Here is a 27,548-nt window from a genome sequence, read left to right as displayed (position 1 = left end):
CAAACTACGGTTAGCACCCCACTTTGATGACTGACCCTTTGTTTGGTCATTCATTCCCCTCACATTCCACTGAAACGGATCTTAACTTACCACTAAGAAACCAATATACCCCCTTCCCCACCCCCTCTAACCGAGCTCCCTTCCTCCCTGTCACACACTCGGCCCCTTCTCTGGTACACCACTGCATCCCCTAAATTATTTTGCTTAACACCTTGACCCATCTCCCTCCCTGCACCATTATAACAAGATTGTTGCTCAATCTCCCTCAACAGTTCTAACACCCTATCTTCCTTCCCTTCAAAAGAAACACCTAGAAACTTCCCAAAGTTTCATAGTTTATCCTCCATCCAGAAAGACATATCCCCTCCTCCAACCCGTGACGAGATTGGACAGGTGTCTTATATATGCACCATTTCCTTGCCCCTACCGGAGGAATACAAGACCATAGCATTGCTAGCAATAGGAACTTTAGGTGCCGAAAGGATCTCGCCATTTCCTTGAGGGGTATCAATCTCTGAAATTAGCACCCCGCTGCTACAGGAATGACCAGAAACACCAGTAGGGTAGCAGGAAGGAGGAGAGCATGGAGCCCTTGGCGGCATCTTAACTAGAATTACTGGTCCGGCGCTAACATCAGATGGGGCATGCTCAACTATCTTCCCAGAAGAAGAAGAAGCTTGAAGTGTAGCCTCAACACAACTAAGCCCAGGAGCAGATGAGGGGGCGATGAGCTGGGTCCATTAGAGGCGGGAGGCCGTGAAATAACATCACCATCTATAGCCGGTGCCGCCCCTGAAGCAGCGGCCATCGAAGAAGGGCGAAGGTCACTAGAGCTCGGTGCAGAAATGCCACTATGTGTAGCACCATTGGCAGAAGAAGGAAGAACGACTGTTCCCATATGCTTAGGAGCCTTAACAGACGCAGCTTGAAATAATCTGGGCCCCTTAGGATCAATTCTAATAGAATTGGGAAAAGTTGTTGGGCCCATGTGAGGAGGCCCAGGCCTATACTTGCTGAAAACTTGCCTGGCCTAGGATAATTAGAAGATGACCGGCCCATTCTACCTTTCCAACCCGCATCACTAACCCATTCACGTCTTTCCCTCCTGTTGAAATTTTGTCGTCTTCTCCCAAAATCATACCTCCCGTCTCTTCTCGATCTAACGTCTGATTCCGGCTTAGTCCACTGATCCGGTGAGCCCTCCCTTCCCCTCAGAGACTGATTTCCCCTCCCCTCCCTTCTATTTGACCTTCCCTTTTCTTCCGCCACTATCTCAGGCATAAAGATAGGGCGAAATTCAGGGCTCAACAAAACCCTATAACTCAAGTAGCCATCTTCCACCACAGTGGAGATAGGGATTTTGCCCTTTTTCCTCACCACAATCCTCACTCGGGAGAGATCGTGTAAGCTGCAAGCGATATCAATAAAACCCCCACAGATTTCCCCAATTTTCTTGAATAAGTCAAGACACCAAAGATGCACCAGGAGACTCACCATGTCGACCACCAATGATTCGCCGGTGAAATGAGGGTCTAGACACCCATCGTGCTCCACCCATCTGTCTAGCTTTAAGAAGTTCCCATCGAACCACCAGTTTCCTCTTACAAGAATTTCTGAAGCTTGAGACTCGTCGACAAAACGAAAGGTGTGTCCCTCAGTTGCGATATTTTCAGCCCGTCCTTGATGTTCCATGCCTCTGATGCCCAGTTCCTAATAGCCTCTGGGTAACCAACCCATTTGGAGAAAGACCCAATCAGACAAGATTTCAAGAAGCCCTTGCGCCTGAGAGTGCGCTCCTCAGATAGCGAGAAGTGCGGCTCCTACCCTACGTCAAGCTTTCGATGGCATCTTCCCCCTAGGGCTGGCCAAGAGGCAGCTTTGATGAAAGACATGTTTTCCAGTTTTCTAGATTCTAGAGAGAAGTAGGAGTTCCTCTCTGTGGAATCCATCATATTCTAGATGCGGCTGCCGCAAAAAAAAGAAGAGGTGAGATCTGGCCGGAAAACCCTCAAAGGTTAGATCAGTAGTCACAGTGGGTGAAAGACAGAATATAGGAAGGGAAGAAATTTTCTGGTACTGAACAACGGAAATAGTCGCCGGAATCTGGGGTTTAATAGCCGGAAAAAGAAAAAGTCGTCAGATTTTGGTGAAACTGAGACGGGAAGGCTCGGAAAAGCCTTGAGAAGAGGCTGTTTGAAGAAAAAAGTTTGAAAAAGTCACCGGAAAATGCCACACGCGCCGGCACGTGGCTAGATCTCGCTGGAAAATCCGGCACGTTGACCGCGCGTGAGGGCGCGTGAGAACTCAGATGCCAGCGGTCTTCACTAGGTTTGGTCACGGGAAGCATGGCTCTTGATGGGGGTGGTGGAATCTTAGGAGGAAGAAGAAGAGAGAACAATCTCGGAGAGCATGCCCGGGAGCATTTTTGCTACTGTCAACACCTTTTAGTATCTAAGTGTTTTCCTTAGATACTACGGATGCTAAGAAAGAAACGAGAACTTCAAAAAATAGAAACAAGAATTTTAAAATTAAGTTTGGTGTGTGCGTAGGATACTCGTCAAAGAAGTTGTAACCAATTCACCAAGGAGCTTACTGAGAGACCCTCTTGCAACTAAAGGGGAGTAGATTAGGATTCGCATTGAATCCGAACCAGCATAAAAACATCGTTGTGTCATTTACTTTCATACACTTTATAGCTCTTTCAGGATTAGTCGACTAACATGGAAAAGTAGTCGACTGCCAAAGAAGAAAACTAAAAAGGCTTCAACTCATCTAACGAAGTTGTAACCAATTCACCAAGGAGCTTACAGAGAGACCCTCTTGCAACCCAAGGGGACTAGATTAGAATTCACATTAAATCCGAACCAGTATAAAAACATCGTTGTGTCATTTACTTTCATGCACTTTACATTCAGTATTTATTTAGTGTTTTCACTGTCTCAGTATTAGTCAACCAACGTGGTAAAGTAGTCGACTGCCAAAGAAGAAAACTAAAAGGCTTCATTTCAACACCCCCCCCCCCCAAACCTTCAATGGCAACAAAGAGTAATTATGGAAGGATGTGATAATAACTAAATATGGTAAAAGGGATAAATGGTGCACAAATCTGGTGAGAAAACAAGACTCTGTATAGAAACATATGAGGAGTCAATGGGATGAACTTAATGATAATGTCAGACTAAAGGTGGGCAATGGCTGCAAAAAAGATGCAGACTGATAGATGGTTGGATGACCTAAGGAGGTATTCCCCGTCATTTATTAGATTGTTAACAACAAAGAGTGTACAGTGGCTGAATGTTACTCCACAAGTGGTTGGGATCTGCACCTAAGGAGGAACCTTAATGACTGCGAATTTGATTGCATAAATGAGCTAACAATGATGTTGGCAACTGTTAATCTTGAGGAAAATGTGGAAGATTCCTTGGTATGGAGAGGAAGAAAAGATGATAAAAGCATGCTATAAGAATTTCCAGTGGGCACGGAAAAACTGGCCTTAGAAGATGATTTGGAGTACCATTGCACTTTAGTGGGCAGCATGTTTCAGTTGGCTTGCAGCACATAATGCTTGTTTAGCCAAGGATAATTTAGAGAAGTGGGGGATCATAATTTGCAGTAGGTGCTACATATGTGAAGAAGCCTTGGAGTATGTAAATCATCTATTACACTATAATCACATGTAGCAACTATGGTCAATGTTCCTACATATCTTTGGAGTATATTGGGTTATACCTGGAAGCATTCAGCAGCTGGAAAGGACAATTCACTATGAAGGGCTGCAGGCAGCTCAATAATGCAGTACCTATCTGCATACTATGGATCATTTAGACGCCTCTGTGGAAGGAAAGAATATATGTCCTATGTGAAGAGTAAATGTCGTTTCTTTTGGTATAAGAAGAATGTTGTAACTGATTTTGCCTTTTTGATGGATCGTTTGTGCTCCTTCAATCTGTACAAGGAGAACTTCCTTTGTATCATCACAGTACCTTCTTGTACTTATCACTAAAACTTTTACCTATTCATTAAAAAGATAAAGAATACGAAAATGACAGACAGGAAGAACAGGGTTGCCAGAAATTTCAATTCAGGCATGGAACGCTGGCTGAATTATCTTGGAATGTCACATAGCTCTCTCGATAACCCTTACACAACAGAAGTGAAAGAATGTCACTTCGGCATGTCCCTGTTTATTGGCATCTGTCATAGGACAGAGATGGTTACCTAATACATATTCTATAAAGTACAAGATAAAATTAAAGATACCAGTGCTACGGACCCATATCCCAAAGTACATGGGAAATAATAACCCTTTTCCTTTGGAAGAAGTAGAATACCACAGAGGACACAGGGGAATTACACTAGATACGGTGTTCTCTTGTTTGCTAAGTAACATTCACACTGTTCCTGATAATTTAGAGAACACTTGACCTAGACAGTTTGCCACTCAGAAAAAAGGAAACTAATCAATGTTTCTTTATTAAAATTTCAGATAGCATTCAGACTGCATCTTACTATGTTAGTACTCCCTCCGATTCACAATAAGTGACCAATTTGCTTTTTCATTTTGGTTCAAAATAAGTGTCCAGTTATGTAATCAAGAAAGAATTCAATTTGTTTTTACAAAATAACCCCTATGTACATATCCCTAAAAAGTTTTCTTACTCCTCACATTAAATGTTTAATTAGGGGTAGTTTAGTCATAGTAGGTATTTTTGTATAGAATTTAGTATTTTCTTAATGGCGTGCTAAAAGCAAATTGGTCACTTATTGTGAACCGGAGGGAGTAATGTTTGCAGAATATTCTGGGACGTAAAAGATCATATTAGACAAGTTGATTTGCAATTTAATAAATAAGGCATCCCCAAAAAACCAAAGAGTACTTGGTTTTTAAAAAGCTAAAGTCTTAGGATACGTGCGTTGCGCGCATTCCCCATAATAATAAAATACAAAATTTTAAAGAACCACATAAATAGTAATGTGTTTGAGTCATAAAATTAAAATTAAATTAAAAAAAAATAAGATCATGAAAATGATAAATCATGTTGATTTTTAGCCATAATCTTCATCTATGTTAAACGGACTCTCCAAATAATGTCGCACCCATGTCGGATCATCCAATATTCTATTTGTGGAGGATCCGACATGCACCCGGCTACATTTTCGGAGAATCCGAGCAACATAGATCTTCATTTTACATTTGTGGTGTTCAGTTGATCAAAGGTTTTAATTTTTCACTTCAAATCACGATGCCATGTTTAATATACATATATAACCAAAATCAAAACAATTTTGGAGTTCAAAAACTAACTTTTGAAAGAAGATTAGCATGAGAGGCATTTTAATTTTTAAGAATAGCTTCATGCATTTCTTCGTGTTATGTTTGTTATTGCCTTATATCTATTTTTCACTAATGAAATAATGGTTCTTGCAATATATGTTTTGAATAGGTCATTATTCAAATTTGCCTACTCATTTTTGTTAATAATTATCTTGGAGCTATTTGTTTTAAAATATTTGAGCTCGACAGTTTATAGGGATAACTTTAGGTCTTTAAAAACAAATATTTTTATGATTTTCATGGAATTAAAGGTTGAGCATTTTTTTCCATCGATTTTCTATATCTTTGGGTGTGGCTAGTTGGTATCTCAGATTTAAATTGTTATTATTTATTTGTTTCTTAATTTTAGTTCGATAACATTGGATTATCTGTGAGGCAGGAGTAGGGTCACAAAATTAATCAAAAATTATAGAGAAAAATACTTGAGAATATTTTTATGCTTGATTCATTCAAATGATTAGAAGCAACGACGAAACAACAAATGTTCAAGAGTTAGTTCACAAAATAAAAACATAATATACGTGAAGAAACAAACATCACAATTTAATAAATTAATAAATAATCACAACTTAAATAAGAAAAAAACTCAAACACATGTAGACGCAAAATATATAAAAGTGATTGCAGAAAAACCGAGAAGACAATATGAATGAAAAACATAATCATAATTTAGGCATAGTCATCTGTACTAAAATATGATTCATATTATCTTCAATCATATGCATATATCCAACATAAAATCTATTTTTGCATAGAGTTGGTTAAAATTATTAATATATGCATACTTTGGTTTTGATGTCAATTTTGCACATCTATAGTATTTTTTGATAAATGACTAAATTATCATCTTATTTCTAATCATAACATATACTTTCAAATTGTACAAACAAATATATACACCACTATTTGACATTAATGCAAGGCTTTGCATTCTCTAAACGGCATATAATCAAACGGTGAACCAAAATGCTACTAAATAATTGCTGGATAATACTCAAATTGCTCAAAATGAGAATATTTTTGTATGAGGGTGGTAGCTAATTTGACCATGTAAATTGTATAATGAAAAAAAAGCACTAAATATCCTGAAAATAGGAGAACGAAACAAAGATATAAGAAAGAGTGTTAAATAAAAGAGCTGGGTCATCTTCAATTGTTCTTTAACAATTCAGCACTTTTCGGTGCTCGCTTTAGCTGTACTCCAATTTTTTTTTCTTTTTATTCACAGATTTTCTTCGGTGTTCATGGCCAAACCAGTTTATCAAGATTCGGCAGGGCAAGTGTCAACTCTAATCCAACTCTATGGAAGAATTTGAATGGTCGTAATCGTCGACAACCCAACCGACGTCCACCATAGGCTCGGCGAGCTGTCCTCCTAGATTTCCCGAAGGTAATGCCAGGGCCTTTTCAGTACTGACGACTCTTGATGCCAAGAAGGAGACCAACTAGACGAGACAAACCATTGTTCATAGGTTGGTTATAAGCCCGGAGATCGAATCAGATTCTTCCCCTTTGAGAGGGATTCTCGTGCCAACCATAGGAAGAAGAACTCGGTTACTCATCTTGTATTCTAACCGCCTAAATGAATTAATATATTTTCATTTAATAATTTGCTTATTTAAAAATCTTTTCATTAGGATATCAATGATTTTCAATCATTGTATCTTGATAAATAGTAGAAAGAATTAATTTTTTAGTTTTTCTTCTTGCACATGAGTACATGAATAAGATTAAGGAGTTATAGTTATTTTATACAATTCAAATAATAAAACAATTTATAAAAATAAAATTTTGCGCGACTTTAATTCCTAAATATTAGGCACATAACCGAAACAGATGGTGATGAACATAAGAAAATTATAATTTTCCTCAATGTACTTTGGTGTGGTAGCTGCAAAGGATCCAAAGGCTTCTAATATCTATAATACGCAACCTAAAACCGGAAGGAAGAAAGCACAAGAGTCGGTCAATACCAAGTTTAGAATAGAAGAAGAGATGAAAAACATAAGCAAAACCACTAATAAGCAATAAAGGAGTTTGAATTAGAATCAACCATTAAGACTTCGGCAACCCTAACGAAAATATCAAACTATTAATATGGCAAACAAAAAAGAACAAAAAAGGGAATCCAAAATAAGACTTTTTCCAAGTTTAAGCAGTAATCAACCATGAATAGCATATACACCACAAAGTAAAAGACAGGAAAATTGACTTTTAAAAGCAATAATGAAATCTTTAACATAACTAAAATACAAGTCAAAGACAAATATACCATAGTTCACCTCAAAGAACGCTTATGCCATTGGGAAAATAAAAACTTGAGATCATAAAAGGAGATAATTTTCATAGCATAATATCTTAATTGATCTTAATTTCCTAAATTTTAGGAATTCCTACATAGTTCAAATAAGAAAAGATTTAGCAAAATTTAGTTGCTTTGAAAGACCTAATATTAAGAAAATATTAAATAACAATAATTCAATTATAATTTTTTCAATGTGAAATATATTTTTAAAAGGTAAAAGGTGAGCGACATTTCGCTAAGGGTCTTCGTACTTTTAATATAATATATTTTTATAATTCATTTTATGGGGCTTTCTCCTTTGCTCTGACGAGAAGAAAAAGTCTCTCTCTTATAGAGGCTTCTAAAAAGGCCGTTTTCTTCGAGAGAGATTCCCAACTCAGCTCTTATTTATGTCATCTTCAGAGTCTTCCTTCCTAGCAGCCTATGTCTAGTGTTAAAAAAGGCATTAGCAAGGTCTTTCCACATGGACCTTGATGGACTTCCAAGTTCTCAGTTTCATCCAGGGGCGGATTTAGGGGGGCGCAAGGGGGTTCACCCGAACCCCCTTCGCCGAAGAATTATACGGTATATATAAGGCAAAATCTGGTTTTTATCTCTATAGATTAAGTTTTGAACCCCTTAACACAACCCAAAAGTGTAGTTTAGTGGTCTAGGGGGTTCAAAACCTTCATAAGGTCACAGGTTCAATTCCCACTAGCCACAAAAACTTTTTTTGAACCCCCTTCATTGAGATCCTGCCTCCGCCACTGGTTTCATCTATTTATGGAAGCAAACAGAACAACAAGACTTAACCAGAAATACATGGTAATGTAAAAGGATTACATAGGAATGTAAATTAAAAAGATAGAAGGACACACACAGACAACAGAGCAATATTCTTCAACAATTAAAAAGGAAGATGGAAACAGAATAGCTTGATTAGGTCTGCAACAGAAGTGTTTAAGCTCCAGGTTCAGTTCTACAAACATTATGTTTCGCGCTTAATCCCTTTTGGTGGTTACATAGATTCCGAATAACAGACATTCAAGCAACTTTGACCCAAGTCAAATCACTGTGTAGATGCTTCACCACAGTAGTTGGCAGATACAACATTAAAACAACAAGGAGCCTTGGACTGCCAAGATGTTTATAATAACTTCAATGAGATTACAACCCATCGAAGCTCATGAAATATCATATTTCTGGCTAAAAAGTTGATTCTGAGTTATTACTTGAATAAAGTGACACCATATTTCTGTGCAGCACAAACCAGTAGTACTACTAATTAATGAGTGAAATGACACACATTATATCTGCAAATGCTTTTTCTTGTTCCATCTCCATACAATGAAGCCTAAGGAAAGAGAAACTAGTTGAAATTCCATATCATGTATCACAAGCTCCAGCAAATAGAATACAATCTAGAAGAAAGCATATATGCAGAGACTATTGGGTAAAGGGGGGAAAAAGGGAACTCACTCCATTTTGATGGGCTCTCTCAACGAGCTTGAAAGGTGATAAGAAGCCATCGCTATGAATAGAATGAGAATGAAGTTCAAAGACTAATTTCTCTTTGGGTTGAGGAACAGCAAAATCCTCAGCTGCAGGTGAAAGAGGAGAGCGGTCCAAGAAAACCCATTCGCTCACACAATTATACGCCAAAGTCTGTTCAGATGTCATTCTCCTCTTTGAACCACCTCTCTTCTTCTTCTTCTTCTTATTCGACCCTTGTTTCTTGGGGATTTCTTTGTCACCCATCATCATACGATTCTTCTCTACCAATTTCTTCTTTTTTTTAACAAGAGGAGCCTATATTGGGTACTGGGGTCGGTCTACACCAGCACGAATGTCTTTTGAAATTATTATATATTTTTTTTTTTGGCAAGTAAAAGTTTTATTTACCAAGTAAAGATATATATAGCTCACAAAGTTGTTTTATTCTACTTCTCTTCTACTTTTTTCTCTTTTTTCTCTCTCTCTTTATTTTCTTCTAAATTTAAGTGGTTTCCGCAGATGCATAAATTTTCACTGCAAATGCGGCATCGCAGGTGCGACTGAGTGAGCCGCAGATGCAGGATCGCTGGGTAGAAGGTTTAAATTGTGGGTTTCGTCATTTTTCTCATAATTGGAATTTTAGAGTTCGGTTGGAGGCGATTTTTTGGAGCCGTTTTGCTACAATTGGAGAGGTAAGTGAAGCTTAACCACTTTTGATGTTAGATATTGATTACCGATTGATTATTACACCTATTTTATGTGAATTTAAGATAAAATTTGGGGATTTTAGACTATGTTGCTGGAGACTGAGATTCGATGATTTGAAGGTTGATTTGTGGTTGGAATTGGATGAAATTAGTATGGTTGGCCTCTTAATTGAATGGGTGTTCAGAATTTATGTGTTTTGTCGGATTCTGGGGTGCGGGCCCGGAGTTGACTTTTTAGGTTGACTTTTCGATTTTGATTAAAGACGCTTTATTGTGTGGGATTGTTTCCTATGGATCTTATTGGTGATATTAAGTTGTTTTGGCTAGATTCGAGTCGTTCGGAGGCCGATTCGCATGGCAAGGGCTTTTTGGAGTATTGATTTGCATGTTTTGAGGTTAGTAACATATCTAAACTTGGATTTGAGGATAATTATCCCTGAAAACTATATTATTTATGATGTGTTAGGGTGACGCACATGCTAGTGGCGGGCGTGTGTGTGTGCACCAGAGTAATCATGATCTGAGTGGACTTTAGACTATTACTGGACTTGTTTTGCTATCATGCCTTGTTATATACGTATTTTCTCTACTTGTATGATTTTTTGAGCTATGGTTCATGTTAGAAATTCCCATAATATAAACAAGCTGAACATGATATCATTGAGTTATTTACTTATATTGTTTCCTTTATATCTTGATATGTTACTAGTTATTGATAATGATCTCTGACTATACTTCTGAGCTCGTCACTGCTTTCAGCCCAAGGTTAGGTTTGTTACTTATTGAGTACATGGGGTCGGTTGTACTCATACTGTAGATCCAAGTACTTCTAGACGTGGTGACTGGTAGAGTTGAGCTGGTGTCGGCTTCCGGAGACTACGAGGTAGCTGCTATGTCATCTGCAGACCTTGAAGTTCTCTTTTCACTTATTCTTGTTATTACTGTTCTAATGTTCAGACAATTGTATTAAGAATATGGCCTTGTATTATGATATTCAGTAGTGCTCGTAAACTCGTTGACACCAAATCTTTTGGGATGATTATAGCAGTACTGTTGTTGATTTCATCAGCTATTTCATGACAACTTCGTTGTTGAGTTTATTGAATCATGTTTATTCAAATTCGTTGTTATTATGTGACTGTTAGCTTGCCTAGCAAGTAGTGTTAGACACCGTCGCAGCTCCGGTGGGGGTTGGTTCATGACAAGTTGGTATCAGAGCACTAGGTTGCTTAGGTCTCACGATTCATTAGCAAGTTTAGTAGAGTCTTGTGGATCGATACAGACACGTCTGTACTTATCTTTGAGAGGCTATCGAACTATTAGAAAACTTCACTTTCTTGCATTCTTGTCGTGTGAATTTGTTAATTCAGAAGTCTAAACCTCTATTCTTTTACTCTCTCATAGATGGTGAGAACACGATCAGCTGATCAGGCACCAGTACCACTAGTCAGAGCCACAAGAGGCCGGGGTCAATGTAGAGGCTGAGTTGGGGCACGCACGGCAGTGAGGGGTGTATATGTGGAGCCATCAGTTGCTCCATTAGAGGAGTAGATACTAGATATTATTGATCCGGTGGGACCAGCTCAGACACCGGTGGTACCTATTGTGATACCTGGTCTTCAGGAGGCTTTGGCTATGTGTACAAGCTTGTCTCAGGCGGTTTTGATGCCAGGTGCACCAACTATCTCACAGGCTGGGGAGGAGCTCAGACTTCCGCTGCCCGTACTCCAGAGCAGCTAGCTCAGGGCCATCAGACACCAGGGGTGTTACTAGTTCATCTGGTTGTTGCTGCTTGGGCCGAGGTTGATCCACCCATGAATGATTGAGCAGAAGAGGTTGGAGCGGTTTAGGGCGCTTAAACTGCTAGAGTTCAGAGCGGTGGGGTTGCATTTACTACTTTTCAGCTGACAAGGGCAACCTATAGATGGTAGCAGACTTATGAGTTGAATAGGTCAGCTGGTGCAGCACCGCTTACGTGGTATGAGTTCTTAGTTCTCTTCTTAGAGAAGTTTGTTCCTCAGACTTGCAGGGAGGAGCTGTGTAGAGATTTTGATCAGCTACACTAGGGAGATATGATTGTGACTCGGTATGAGATGAGATTCGTGGATTTGGCTCGTCATGCAGTATGGTTGGTTCCCAAGATCAGGAGGTTCATTGATGGCCTCAACTATGATCTACGTTATAGTTTGGCTCGAGATGCAGAGACGGATGCTAGGTTTGACCAGGTGGTCGAGGTTGCTAGGCGTTTGAACCAGGTTCGCAGGCTTGAGCGCGATGAGCGAAAAGGTAAAGGTTCTGTGGTTTTGGTGGTTTTAGTGGTACCTTATCTGGAGGCCAGCCACATCACAGCAGAGGTTGTTCTTTTAGGCCCGCTCAGATGGCTCGTCAAGTTCCTCATGATTCATCAGCTAGCCACGGTTTGTACAACACTTGTCTAGTTCAGTCATCTTTCAGTGCACTCCCAGCTTAGAGCTCGTATCGTGCTCCATCAGTTCAGGTTTTGTCAATTCTGGGCTCTTCCAGTGGTTATTCTAGTTCTCGAGGTCTGGTTCAGGACCCGCAGTCATCCCTAGGTCGAGGTTGCTACGAGTGTGGGGAGTTAGGGCATGTGAGGAGGTTTTGCCACCATTTTATTAGAGGTCCCGTGCAGCAAAGTGGTCATGCTATGACTCCCACACCAGTTACTACACTACTCGCTCAGCTAGCTCGGGGTGGAGGTCGTACAGGTCGAGGTAGCCCCAGAGGGGGAGGTCAGTCAGGTGGTGGTCATGCTCATTTCTATGCATTTCCCGCCAGACCAGAGGGAGTTACTTTCAATGCTATGATCACATGTATTGTCTCAGTGTGCCACAGTGATGCTTCTATATTATTTTTTCCTGGTTCCACTTATTCATATGTGTCATCATACTTTGCTCGTTATTTGTATGCCTCGTGATTCTTTAGTTATGCATGTTCATGTATCTACACTGGTGGGTGATTCTATTATTCTGGACCGCATATATCAGTTGTGTGTGGTGACTCTCGAGGTTTATGAGAGCAGAGTTGATCTTTTACTGCTTAGCATGGTTACTTTTGACGTGATTTTGGGCATGGATTGGTTGTCGCCATATCACACCATCCTTGATTGTCATGCTAAGACCGTGACATTGGCGATGCCGGGGGTGCCATAGTTGGAGTGGAGAGGCTCCCTGGATCATGTTCCTAGTACGGTGATTTCGCATTTGAAAGCTACAGATGGTTGAGAAGGGATGTTTGGCGTACTTGTCCTTCGTGAGGGATGTTAGTGCGGATACTCCTACCGTTGATTTAGTTCTGGTAGTGAGAGACTTCCCAGATGTGTTTCCAGCAGACCTTCCGGGCATGCCACCTGACAGGCACATTGATTTTGGTATTGACTTGGTGTTGGGCACTCAGCCCATCTCTATTTCACGGTATCGCATGGCACATATAGAGTTTAAGGAGTTGAAGGAATAGTTGCCGGAGCTACTTGATAAGGGCTTCATCAGGCCTAGTGTGTCACCTTAGGGTGTACATGTTCTATTTGTGAAGAAGAAGGATGATACTATAAGGATGTATATTGACTATAGGCAGCTGAACAAGGTTACTATTAAGAACAAGTACCCACTACCGCGCATTGATGGCTTATAACTTCAGGGTGCTAGAGTGTTCTCGAAGATTGATTTGATATCGGGGTATCATCAATTGAAGATACAGGATTCAGACATTCTTAAGATGGCTTCCAGAACACGTTATGGTCACTGTGAGTTTTTGGTAATGTCTTTTTGACTACCCAATGCCCCAACAACTTTCATGCACTTGATGAACATCGTGTTCCAACTATATCTTGACTCCTTCGTAATAGTATTCATTGATGATATATTGGTGTATTCGCGCAGCTAGGAGGATCATGAGCAACACTTGAGGATCGTGCTTTAGACTTTGAGGGAGAAGAAGTTGTATGGTAAATTCTCCAAATGTGAGTTTTGGCTTGATTCGGTGGCATTTTTGGGGCACGTGATGTCCAGTGTGGGGATTAAGGTAGATCCGAAGAAGATTGAGGCAATTCAGAGTTGGCCTAGACTGTCTTCTGCCACTGAGATCTGGAGTTTCCTTGGTTTGGCGGGTTATTATTGCCATTTTGTGGAGGGTTTCTCATCCATTACTGCACCTTTGACTAGATTGTCTCAAAATGGTGCCCCATTCATATGGTCTGAGGAGTGTGAGGAGAGCTTTCAGAAGATTAAGACTGCCTTAACAACATCTCTAGTTCTAGTTCTACCTTCAGGATCGAGTTCTTACACTATCTGTTGTGATGCTTCACGGATTGGCATTGGTTATGTGTTGATGCAGGAGGGTAGAGTGATTGCTTATGCTTCACGTTAGTTGAAGCCCCATGAGAAGAACTACTCCGTACATGATTTGGAGTTGGCATTCATTGTTCACGCATTGAAGATTTGGAGGCACTATTTTTACGGCGTTTCTGTTAAGGTGTTCACAGATTACAGGAGCCTACAATACTTGTTCAAGCAAAAGAATCTGAACTTGAGAAAGCGGAGGTGGTTGGAGCTACTAAATGGCTACGATATCACCATTCTTTATCACCCGGGGAAGGCCAATGTTGTGGCCAATGCTTTGAGTAGGAAGGTTGAGATTATAGGGAGTATTGCTTATATTTCAGTTGGGGAGAGACCGTTAGCATTGGATGTTTAGGCATTGGCCAATCGGTTTGTTAGGTTGGATATTTCGGAGCCTAGCCGGGCTCTTGCTTGCGTGGTTTCTCGATCTTCTTTGTTTGAGCGCATCAAGGCACATCAGTATGATGATCCACACTTGCTTGTTCTAAAGGACACGATGCAATATGGTTACTATTGGAGATGATGGGATATTAAGGATACATGATCAGATCTGTGTTCCAAATATGGACGAGTTATGATAGTTGATACTTGAGGAGGCCTATAGTATGCTGTATTCCATTCATCCGGGTGCCGCGAAGATGTATCAGGATTCGAGGCAGCACTATTGGTGGCGAAGGATAAAGAACGATATTGTTGAGTATGTTGCTCGGTGTTTGAACTGTCAGCAGGTGAAGTACGGGTACCAGAGACCCGATGGTTTGCTTCAAAGCCTTAATTTTTGGAGTAGAAGTGGGAGTGCATCACAGTGGATTTTGTAGTTAGACTTCCACGGACCTTGAGGAAATTTGATGCGGTATTGTGGATAGATTGACCAAGTCTGCACATTTCATTCCAGGTGCGACTACCTACTCTTTCGAGCGACTGGCTCAAATTTACATTTGTGAGATTGTTTGCCTTCATTGTGTGCACGTTTATATTATCTTGGATTGAGGCCCTCAGCTTACATTGTAGTTTTAAAGAGCGGTGCAGCAAAACTTGGGCACACGGGCAGAACTGAGTACAACATTTCGTCCCTAGATAGACAGGTAGTCCAAGCGCACTATTCAGATCTTGGAGGACATGCTACATGCCTGTGTTATTGATTTTGGAGGTTCACGGGATCAGTTTCTTCCGTTAGCAGAGTTCGCCTACAACAACAACTATCAGTCAAGTATCCAGATGGCTCCTTATGAGGCCTTATATGAGAGGCGATGTTGTTCTCCGGTTGGTTGGTTTGAGCCTGGGGAGGCTAGGTTGTTGGGTACTGATTTGGTCCGTGATGCCTTGGAAAAGGTGAAGGTGATCCAGGAGCGACTTCGTATAACATAGTCTAGGCAGAAGGGTTATGCTGACAAAAAGGTTTGTGATGTTGCATATATGGTGGGTGCGAAAGGTTTACCCAGAGTTTCGCCCATGAAGAGTGTGATGAGGTTCGGGAATATGGGCAAGTTGAGCCCTAGGTATATTGGTCCTTTTGAGGTGTTTGAGAGTGTTGGAGAGGTGGCCGATAGACTTGCCTTGCCACATAGTTTATCGAGTTCACCCAGTGTTCCATGTGTATATGCTCCGAAAGTATTATAGTTATCCATCACATGTTTTGGACTTCACCACGGTATATCTAGATGGGGATCTGACTTATGATGTGGAGCCGGTGGCCATTTTGGACCGGCAGGTTCAGAAGTTCAGATCAAAAAATATAGCATTAGTGAAGGTGCATTGGAGAGGTCCGCCAATCGAGGAGGCTACTTGGGAGACGGGCGAGAGATGCGGAGCAGATATTCTCACCTATTTGAGGCTTCAAGTATGATTCAATACCCGTTCGAGGACAAACATTTTTTAAGATGGGGAAAATGTAACGACCCGGTCAGTCGATTTGAGTATTTTATCCCCTTCCCCTATTTATTGCTTCTTCTTTGTGCATTGTGGTTATGTGACTTTTCGGGGTGGTTGCTTTGGTTTCGGGGAGGTTTCGGAGTGAATTGGGACACTTAGTCCCAAAGTTAGAAGCTTAAGTTGAAAAAGTTGATCGAAATTTGACCTTTGTGTAGATGACTCGAGAATGGAGATTTAATGGTTTCAATAGCTTCATATGGTAATTTTGGACTTAGGCGTATGTCCTGACTTGGATTTGGAGGTCCGTAGGTTGGTTTGGTGCTTTTTTATTGAAGTTGGAAAGTTGAAGGTTGAGAGGTTTGATCGGGAGTTGACTTTGTGGATATCGGGTTCGGATTTTGGTTTCGGGAGTTGGAATAGGTCTGTTGTATCATTTGGGACTTGCAAAATTTGAGGTCATTCGGAGTTGATTTGATATGGTTCGACATGAGTTTTGGAAGATGGAAGTTCATTAGTTGCATTAGGCTTGGATTGGGGGGCGATTCGTGGTTTGGTGATGTTTGATGTGATTTGAGACTTCGAGTAGGTTCCATTGTGTTTTAGGACTTGTAGGTGTGTTTGGTCGGGGTCTCGGGGGCCTCAGGTATGCTTTGGATTGTTGGCAGATCATTTTTGGATTTTGAAAGATTGTTGAAGCTTTGGAGTTCTGGTGCAATCGCACCTGCGAGGGATTAGCCGTAGGTACGTGGCCGCAGAAGCGGCCTGGTGATTGCAGAGGCGGGCTAGGCTGGACTAGGGGAGGAGCACAGATGCGAGGTGATTGCCACATCTGCGAGCCCACAAAAATGCGGATGAGAGGGCGCAGAAGCAAACGTGGACGGAGGCCTGGGAGTCTCCAGATGCAGAGGTTGGATCGCAAAAGTAGTCCCGCGGGTTCGGATAAGGGACCGCACTTATGTTTGCTATGTGCTACATGTTGTGGGGGCTATGCACGTATAAGGTGACAAGTGTCCATGCGTATGCTAGAACCCATGATTAGGTCCAGGTAGACGTAGACTCACGCCATGCCTTAATTGTAATATTTGAGTTATCCTTGCCTGCTTAAATGTTTAAAAATATATTGTTGCTTGAGACTAGACTTGCCCAGAGTATCTTACTTGATATTTTGGATATCTAGCGAACTACTTGATTAGCAGTAGAGATTATACTTTCTTTTTACAGATTGCTCCTGTATTGTACTAATTTATCCGAAAGTTTCTTGAAATTTTATAACTTACACATATATTTGTGAGTGGGGCCAGCGACCCGTAAAGTTTTACCATTCGTATGAGATCGAGCTGAGCGTCTCAGCAGTACATTGATGGATCGAGCCATACAACCTCGACAGTATTATGAGATGCATCCATGGTTTGCGCCGGTCGATCCTCGGCAGTGTACACGATCATGGGATCGGGCTAAATGACCTCAACAGGGATCGGGCTGTACGCCACGACAGGAACTCGTGCCTTTACTATTTTGGGACCGAGCCACTTACCTCGGCAGAATCGTGCATAATACCTGATATGAAGTTAGGGCACCCCGTGAGTTTTCTGACTTGAGATGTGACCGTTTATTTGGTGTTGACCATTATTTACTCCATTTGAGGAAGTATTCGGTTATCATGGACCTCGTGTTTATTCTCCTATTGAGGACAGTATTATGCACTTATATCTGTTTCGTTGTTTTTACTTGCTATGTTTCATCCATGCCTACTTTCAGTATACATCATTTATTGGACCACTAGTAAGTGTCGATGTCGATCCCTCGTTACTACTTCTTCGGGGTTAGGCAGGCTATATACTTACTGGGTACATGTTGATTTACGTAGTCACGCTACAGTTCTGCATTAATTGTGCAGGTACAGAGACAAGTTTTTTTGGTTGTCATCTTGGCGCATAGGCGCAGCTGTTGCGGGGACTTTATGGTGAGCTGCATTCTATGTTACGATCTACAGCATACGGAGTCTCCATCATATTTATTTATTTTGTTCTGTCTATTTATATCCCATACAAATATTGTATTAGTATTGTACTCACTAATAGATGCTCATGCACTTGTGACACCGGATTTTGGGGGTTTCTAATGAATGTTCATAGTTGTATTTCATGTTATTATTGTCACTTCACTTTATGATTTATTTAGACTCAGATATTTGGTAAAGAAAAGAACATGTTTATATGAGTGTTAGATTTTATTCTATTTATTTAATAAAATTCTTGATTTTCAAGAATTAAATTGGATAACTAAGTGGTGCTTCATGCGTGAGCTTGCCTAGCAGTATCGTTGGGCGTCATCACGACTTATTATGGGATTTGGGCCGTGACAGATTCAGATTGTGCGATATCTAATGGCGATACATCTTCCTAAGTGTGTTCCACGTTTTTATTATATAGGGTGTTACATACAATTTGCATTGTTACTTTTATCTATAGAAGCATATGTATCCTTTACGAAGAAAGATAGAAAAATGTTGACATTGTTAGCCATATCAGGCAGAGAAAATATTGGTTGGCCAATATTCTTCCCGAATGACCCAAGTGCTAGTAATGAAAGCATCTCTAATCAAACCAGTCTTTCTCCTAATTCGTATCCAGATTACAACAAAACAATTTTAACACATAATCCTCACCTCCTGATAGAGCAAGCAGACTATTTCTGTGAAGTACTCCGACCTATGCTAGTATTACTGCGAACTACGATGAGAGTAGGCACATTGGCATGCCGAATAACTCGCCTTGTTCATGAATTGGCGAGGCTAAAGGCTCCCATCCCAACAAGATTCTCACTATCCATGCCTCGAACTGATCAAGAATCTTTGCGAGGTTGCAGTGAAGAAGATACGGAAAGAGAACAATCAAATGTTATTAAGACATGGACGAATTTTGACATTAGTAGCAAAAAGAAATGTTCTATCAAATGAAGATTACCTATTACATGGCGATATTGAGAGCTTCTATCCTACTAATTAGTAGCCTTTTGTAATTTTAGTGTTGTATGATATTTTAATTAAATGTGTGTTCATCACCCTATATGATTACTATAACTCAATAATACTGATATGTTGATCTTCTCTCTATATGATCTTCAAATTATACATTTCATGTCTATGTATTACGTAGCATTTTGTTGCTCTTCGTCGGGGGCGGCCCGACGAGTTTTGTGGCCTAAAGCCAAACTTACGAGGGGCCTTAATTTTTTTTAAAAAAAATTATTTATTTATTTGAAATCTATTTTCTAACGTTTCTTAGATATAAAGTTATTAATAATTTTCTAATAATCAATAACTCCTAATAAGTCTTTCTTAATTGACAATATAGCTAATCCATTTAACATTTATTAAGACATTGTTGATCTTAGGTGAGATTTTATCAATTTTAATTTTGAGAATTTTTTTCCGCTAAAACGATGGAAACAAGAGTTATTAACATTATTCCATAAGTAATATAGGCATTGGAAAAAGAATCAAACTTTTTTTGACCGAGTGTATCAATTAAACTGCTATCTTCTAATTGTACTATTTTTCTTATTATTTTTAATTCCGAAAATAAGTCTAAACCATCAATATCGAATTGATTATTATGCTTCAAGAGACATTCAACATTAAGGCAATATTTTTTCAAATTTTCATCATCTTGTGATCTTAACTTTTACCGTTAAATAGGAAACCAAAAATATTTACATATGCTTCGAATTTGTTCAAAAAATAGCCTTGTTAAAAGAAACATATGCCCTCAAAACTAGTCCACACTCTAACTTTTTAAAAGAAACATATGTTGAGAAATATTTTTATATGAAAATTTTTTAAAAAAATTATTTTATTTGTCTACCTATATTGTAAAATAAAATTAAATATTTATTTATAAAAAAGGAAATATGCTAAGTATTTATTTATTTACTAGGGATATAATTTTATTTCTCACTATGTGAATTATTTTGAACTTGCATTAATATACTAACTAGCATATTTTAATCAAGCATAAATTTTTAAGGACAATTTTGTCTTTTACTAAGCTAATGCATGCATTAAAGCCCATTGCATTGCTAATACCATTGTTTTCTATGCATTAGTTATGCATAGGATAATACCAAATAGGATGTATAACTAATGCTTGCATAACTAATGCATAGATTCAAAATGTCTACCAAACAATGTATTATTAATACACAAAGCTAATGCATGCATCAGCTTATCTAATGCATCCTACCAAACGACCCTTTAAAGTAGAATAAACACTAGACTTTAATGGCAACGGAAAAAGTACTCAACCAGAAGCTAAAGAGGAAAAACCACCTACGGAGAAAAGTTTAGTGCTTTATAATCCTTCTCTACTCCCCCATCAGATTATCACTCACCACCACCTCTAAAACAAGGAAAGGGTTGTGTGTGGGGATGGGAAATGTGGTCTGTGCTTTGGTGTTGCCTTTGTCATGTTTTGTTGTTGAGTCATATTCATCCACGTCAAGGGATGACGTGGATCCTTTACTTACATGTCTATTCCGGTGCTCGTTTTGTGGAGGTGTGGATTCGACATAGCTATTTGAACTTGAATGACGTGGCATGAAATTAATGGGAGAGATTGACTGAGTGTGGTTGCTGTGTAATTTTTTTGGGGACTGGGGTTGAGTAATCCCGCCGTTTAATCGTGTTGGTGATGTAAATGTGTCGTCCACTCCGATGGTTTGATTTTACCTATCCTTTTTAACTGTAGTGTTTTCTTCTTCACATTTTTTGATGATGTTGGTAGGAGTTTTGGTGTTTGTTTTTTCTTTTTTCTTCTTTCTCGTTTTCATCGTTTCTGTTATTTTCTCTTTCTTCATGTAGTCGACGAGTGGTACTGGGAGGGGTTGCTGATGGGCGGCTTGCTCTTTTCCTTTTCTTTTTGGGTATACCACTGTATTCCAAGGTCCTTCTGATGTGCCCGTTTGTGTACTTTCTCCATTTCTTGGGGTTGTTCCTTGTGTTACCTTCCTTGTTGTACATTGATTTTGTTTATGCCCTAAGCATCCACACAGTGTGCATAGGGAGTTTGTGTCTTCATAGTGTATATGTTGGAGATGGGTGCCCAGTAGCACTGATGTTGATAGTGTTTGGCCTATAAGTGCCACGATACAGAGCCTTGCATACCGACCTCTGCTGGCTTGGGCCGTGCAGTTATCGATTTTTAGGAGTGTTCCCAGCATCTGACCAATTCTTGTTAGAATTGTGATGTTATAAAACTCAGTTTGTAAGTCCTGCAATCGTATCCATATTGTGGCGATGAGTGGTTTTGCCTCGTATGGGTTGAATTTGGGCTCCCATTGTCTTACCGATAAATATTGTGAACCAATAAAAACCATGGCCCCTGTCGCAGAGCTTTATTATAATTATCTTGTGAAGTAAATTTTATAAGATAGAAATCATTACCCAGATCTATTAGATTTAAAGCTTCCGATGACCTCCATAGCCTATGTATTTTGTCTTTTAGTTGATTATATCCTAACCTTCTCCAAACAGCTTAATGATGATGGATTGCTTCCATGGTTGATATAGTCTTTCTTTGTCCTGTGCTGAAATAAGAATGAAGTTTGGGTGATTTACCAGATTTGTATTTTCATCATCAAGAGATATGTTGTTGAATGACTTGCAGTCAAAGTCCATGGTGTGCTAGTGTTGTCAGAACAGATCAATTTTTCCTTGAAGTTGTCATTTTTGTTTGTCCCTTCCTTTGGCTTGTTTATGTTGCATAGTAGTTGGTCTGCTTCTTCATCATTCATCACTATATCGTTCATTTATTTCATTTGATTTTATTTGTTTATCTCTCTACTTTTTAGAAAGAAGGCAGAGGAAAAGATGTTGTTGAATCAGTTGCATATGCTATAAGTAGTGGTTGTGGTGAGTAAGGACAAGGATAATCTGTCGAGAGACCACGAATGGTTAGATATAATTGATGATACTATTAGTTTTTCCTCCTATGTGGTGCAGGGGACCCTGGATCGAGTTGCAGAGACAGTTATGATTTGGTATCCAATTATCATTCCAGAGGTTGATGTTGGTTCCATCTCCTAAGTTCCAAGAGAAGCCTGCTTAGAAGAGGCCAGCGTCTTTGGTCATACTTTTCCATACGTATGAATCAGATGGCTTGGCCTGGTATGTCCCTGGTCGTCTATGTTGTACATATTTTGCTTGAAGAATTCTTGCCCACAGGGAGTTTGCACTCCTATGGAAATTCCATAGTAACCCTGCTAGCATTGCATGATTTTATCATTAGTTTTATATAGCCCTAGTCCCCCAAGTGATTTTTGTGTGGTTACTATCTCCCAGTTAACAAGGTGGACTTTTCTTTTTTCCAGGGTTAATCCCCAAAGAAAATTTTGTTGGATACGGTCGATGTGATTCCTAGTGGAGGTTGGTAAGAGATTGTTTTGCATAGAGTAGTTAGGGATGGTGGCCAGGACTGAGTGTATAAGGGTAGTTCTTCCTAACATGTTGAGAGTTTTTGCTTTCTAGCCTGATAGTTTGTTATTTATTTTATCGATGATGAATTGGTATTCCTTGCCTTTGGGGAAGTGGTTTGGTAGGTGAAAGCCAAGGTATTTACCAAAATTGGTGGACTGGCAGATCTTTAGGGCACTAGTTAAACAATCTTGTGTGTTTATGGGAACATTTTTGGAGAAGAATACTTTCGATTTGGAGAAGTTATTTGCCCTGACTGGAGATGTAGGGAGTTGAATATATTTATAATGGTGCTGGCATTTTGTAGGTCAGCACGTGAGAATAGGACAAGATTGTAATAAGGTTGGTGGGGAAGCCTAAGTTGTGGAGTGATTCGCGGATGAAGGACCATTCAAGTTTGTCAAAAGCTTTTTCTAGGTCTAGTTTGAGCATTATGTTGCTCATGCGACTGGACATGCGTTTGGAAGAGTGTATTGCTTCTTGCACTATGATTGCATTATCAACACCCCTTCTTCCCGAAAGGAAATTGAACTGATTAGGACTAATTAGGTGTTTTGAGGAATGGACGAATCCTATTAACAATAATCTTTGCTATGGTTTTTAAACAGTGCTGCAGAGGCTGATTGGTCTATATTGAGATATGTGCTCAGGGTTTTTTACTTTTGGAATGAGCATGATAAATGTGGTATTTATCTCACTTGGGATAACTGAGGATTCAAAAGCATCTTTACAGATTTGAATTACAGCGGACCTAGTGGCATTCCAGTGTTTTTGAAAGAATATCGGATGTAACCCATCCGGCACAAGGGCTTTAAGAGGCTTGAAGGAATTAATGGCCCAATGTATTTCTACTTCTGAAATGAGCCTAGATAGTTGAATCCTGTCTTCTTCTGAGAGAGCATACTCATAACGTTCGTGATTCTATATTGTTGCTACAAGTAAGCCCAGTTGAGTAAATAGCATTGTAGTGATTTATGATTATTGAATTGATTTCTTTGTAGTCGTAAGTCCAATTACCTACAGAACCATTTAATCCTAGTATCCTATTACGTCTTCCTTTTTGGATAGTAGAAGTGTGGAAGAACTTAGTGTTAGCGTCGCCCTCATTTATCCATTGCACGCGAATTTTAGTTTCCAAAAATCTTCTTCATTTTTTATGACTAAATCATATTGGGCGTGAATGTCATTTTCTAGGTTTTAATGGAAGTACGATTTGGTGGTATTGACCATTTTCTTAAACCTGCTAGCCTTGCTAGTAGTACTTTTTTGTGTGAAATATAGTACCAAAATTAGACTTGTTCCATTCCTTGACGTGGTTTGTAAAATATTTTAGAGCGTTATAGTATATGGAGGAATGGTGCCAGTGCTGGTTAACAATGTTGTTAAAATCCGGATGACTAAACCACATGGTTTCTAGCTTAAATAAAATGTTAGGTCTGGCGTTTTTTGAAATGGATAGCAATTGGAGGCAATGGTCTGAATGAGTTTGAGGTAGGTATGTGATTGTGGAGTCGGGGTGTAGGCTAAGACATAAGGGGTTTACATAGAAGCGGTCTAATCTTTCCAGAATTAAGTTGCTTCTAATGCTCCTTAGGTGTGACCAGGTGAATCTGGATCCTGTAAAGCCCAGATCAACCATATTGATATTTTGGAGGCAAGTTAGCAGTGCATTGACACGATTATTATTAATAGGGTTACCACCGAATTTATCAGTGCCAGAAGTTATTTCATTAATTCCCCACATAAAATCCAAGGTTATGCATGGGGAGCTGATAGCTGCTGTAAATTTTTCCACGGTATTTTTTTTATTGTTAAACCTAGTACTAGCATAAAACATTGAAAGAATCAAGGGTTGTCTTGATAGACTTACCTGGACATTTGCATGTATCTTTTGGTTAGTGAAAACAATGGGGTTCACCCGAGCAATTTCATGTTCCCTCCACATCATAATCATTCCACATGAGTAGCCAATAACATCTAGATGGAGCATGTTGGTTGTTACACCCCATGTTTTTATACGTACGAGTACGTCGTAAGACAACTGATATAAGCTTAGAATTGAGATCGTCTTTGAAAGTACATAAATTAAGTTAATCATGTTACCTAGTAGGTTACAAATCTGTAAGATCATGAATAACAAGTACCAAGAGGGTTGGACAGCTTAGAAGCTAAACGAAAAATAGTTTCGTCGAAAGTAGATAAGTTTGGAATGTTATAACGTGCACTTTGGGGTGAGACTAGCATTCTTAATGTGATAAGGAGGTTACGTATGATTTATTTTAGTCGTATGATAGTCTTGTGTTATGTTATAAAGTCAAGCGAGTTGTGGAACAAAAGTTGGCAAAGGTCATCACAAGTTACATTTATAAATGTGCTGAAAATTAGGTCAAATGTAGCTGAGCCTATCTCCCAACATACTTAGAATTACAGGGCGATCAACCTACCAAATTGAAGATCTATGAGTCTAGTTTCTAACTCATTAAACAGTTTGTCGATACGAGATCATAGTAGAGAGATATTTGCCGTTTTGTGAGACTGTGCACACTGCATAGGTGACAAGTTGGTGTATCACTGAAGCTTTTTGAGCAATATATTTAATGTGTTATATGAGGTATTTTTGGGACATATTATATACTAATATGAAGGTCTTGTAATGTAGTTTCCAACTCTCTTAACCATTTATTCATACGACATCCGGATAAAAAGATATAAATGTCGGAAGAAGGGCCAATGCTAGGTGCCAAGCTAGCACCTGTTTGACTTTTCAAAAGTGGATATATATATATATATATATATATATATATATATATATATATATATATATATATATATATATATCCCTTATGTCGTCTCTTTCTTCATTTTAGCACATACCACGACCAAAATAAGACCATAAACTTACCCTTAAGCTCTCTACAAGGGTTTCAAAGAAGATTAACATCCCGGGTACGAAATCATAAAGCGATAATATTAGAATAATCCCTACGACGTAGGTATCGCTATATCGCCTCTCTTGTTCTTTGTAGTGTGAGTTTTGGAAGGTACTTCATAATTAAGAAAAATCCAACTTTCTGTATTTAAGATTTTAAATATCAAGGAAGGTTGATAAATTCATTTTCTAATAGTTAGAACTCACGGGATGGTGATTGGAAGCCGTGAGTTCGATTGATTTCACTTTTAGTGGACTGTCTTGTAGTCCACTCGTGTTGGCCTATTGTGCTGCTGATTTATGGAATTTGGAAGGATAAAGGGAATGGAGAAATGCCACATGTGGTAGGGTAGTGGGCTGGTCGCTCGTCGTTGCAATTTCAGGCTAATTGATAACTTGTTGATTGGGTGTGTTATGGTATGTTTGGGTTTTTGTTGTATTAAAGGTCCCGAATTGTAGATCGGTTGTTTTTGAGTTGCTGGTTATATTGTGTTGTTGTCTTTCCTGTAGTAGGATTGAGGAGACAGTAAAATCAGGGGAAATGCTGACCGGTTTATTTTAATAGGGTTGGCGCGCTAGTTGTCATAAGCTTGTTGTTAAGTTGCATTGACGACTTGAGGTATGTTAAGGGTATCCCTTCTTTTCTTTTGGCATGATCCATATGATACAACGAAATGAGCAAATGCGGAACTTTCACAAATGACTCTATTCTTAGAAGTACTAGGGGTGCCTATGTTCTTGATTCCCTATGTGTCCCATTATTATATCGTCTGTTCATGGGTCTCAGAAAATACGTAAGTTGATGTTGATACCCAATTTTTCCCTATGTATTTTTTGTACCCAAAATACTTCCAAAATAGCATTTTTGTGCATATATAAGCACACCTATGAGTTTTGATATTTTTTTGATGATTTTTAAACCAATTTATTGCCTATTTTTATACCATAAAATCCAATAATTATTCCCAAAATTTACCATTTTGGTGAACGATTTATTTTATTCTTATATTTACATCAAAACATAGCTAACATGATTTTTGCATATTTTTACAAATTCATTTGGTATTTTTAAAACTAAATTGCATATAATTGCAATACTAGCCTCTTTAAAGATTCAATTGTAATTATATTTATAAAATTGACTCCAGTATTTTTAATTTGATAATTATGTATCATTAATCATTTTATCACATTTGATTTATTTCCAGAAATTATTTTGCTATTTTTTATAAATTAAAACAAGGGAAAAGTGGCTATTTAAGAGTTAGCCCTTTGCATTTCAATTTTAGCCCGAAATTAACCTCAATCTTAAGCCCAAATTAGACCCAAAATTCCCTACCCAATTTCTTAATTAACCCGACCTACGGACCGTTTATTTTTACCCGCCCGACTCCCTTTTGATCTAGGCCGTTGATCAAAATGATCAATTGCCACATTTCCTACTTACCATTTTAATTCCCAAACGACCCTAACCCTATCCCCATTCTCCAAATCCGCCGCCTCTGGTTCCTCTCGTCTCTCTCGAACCCTCTCAACCTCTGAAACCCTAATATCCACCTACCTCCAGAATCCATGGCTAATTTAGCCATGGACAACCTCTACCCACCATCTCCTGCTCTCACACGCTTGCTCATTGAAGATTCGAGGCTAGACCTCGAAGGTCTTCATCCAGACCCTGGCCGGTTCGAGTTTCTTTGGCCGTTTCCGGCTTTGCTCCGGCGTATCTCAGCCTCTCGAGCTTGGATTCAACCTTGCTAGCTCAGAACCATTCTCGAGACTTCCAAGCCTTCTCGTCCTTTTGGGTTCTCAGAAACCCTAGCCTAATCGAGGTTCCTTTTTCGCGTATTCATCTAGATCTATGCTAGATCTACGCTGTGTGTGCCATTTTAGAGTTTTCCCCAATTTTCCCTTTTCAAAACTGTTCGAATCCTATTTTTAGGGTTTTCTGAAAATGGTTTCTAAATGTTTCTGATTCTTTTACTCTTTTTATGTGTGTTCATGCTCGTTGTTTTATTCCTTGTTATGTTCAAGCCTGCTCTTGTGTTTCTTACTGGATCTTTTACGGAGATTCTTTTACCTCTTTTGTTCACATGTTAGCCT

The 27,548-nt window shown here is 39.2% G+C and overlaps 1 protein-coding gene across 1 annotated transcript in view; it reads right to left on the bottom strand.

The window, feature by feature from the left end:
- LOC109244206 (5'-3' exoribonuclease) overlaps positions 1-9,458 on the bottom strand; it is a 20,624-nt gene extending 11,166 nt beyond the window's left edge. The window contains exon 1 of the mRNA XM_019411264.1: positions 9,099-9,458. Coding sequence (XP_019266809.1) covers positions 9,099-9,383 — 285 coding nt within the window. The 5' untranslated portion in view covers positions 9,384-9,458. The remainder of the gene's footprint in view (positions 1-9,098) is intronic.
- Between the last annotated feature and the right edge of the window lie 18,090 nt (positions 9,459-27,548).

Source organism: Nicotiana attenuata, unplaced genomic scaffold (genome assembly GCF_001879085.1).
Source record: "Nicotiana attenuata strain UT unplaced genomic scaffold, NIATTr2, whole genome shotgun sequence".
Lineage (NCBI taxonomy): Eukaryota > Viridiplantae > Streptophyta > Magnoliopsida > Solanales > Solanaceae > Nicotiana > Nicotiana attenuata.
Note: the sequence above shows the minus strand (reverse complement) of the source record. Positions and strands in the feature narration are given on the sequence as shown.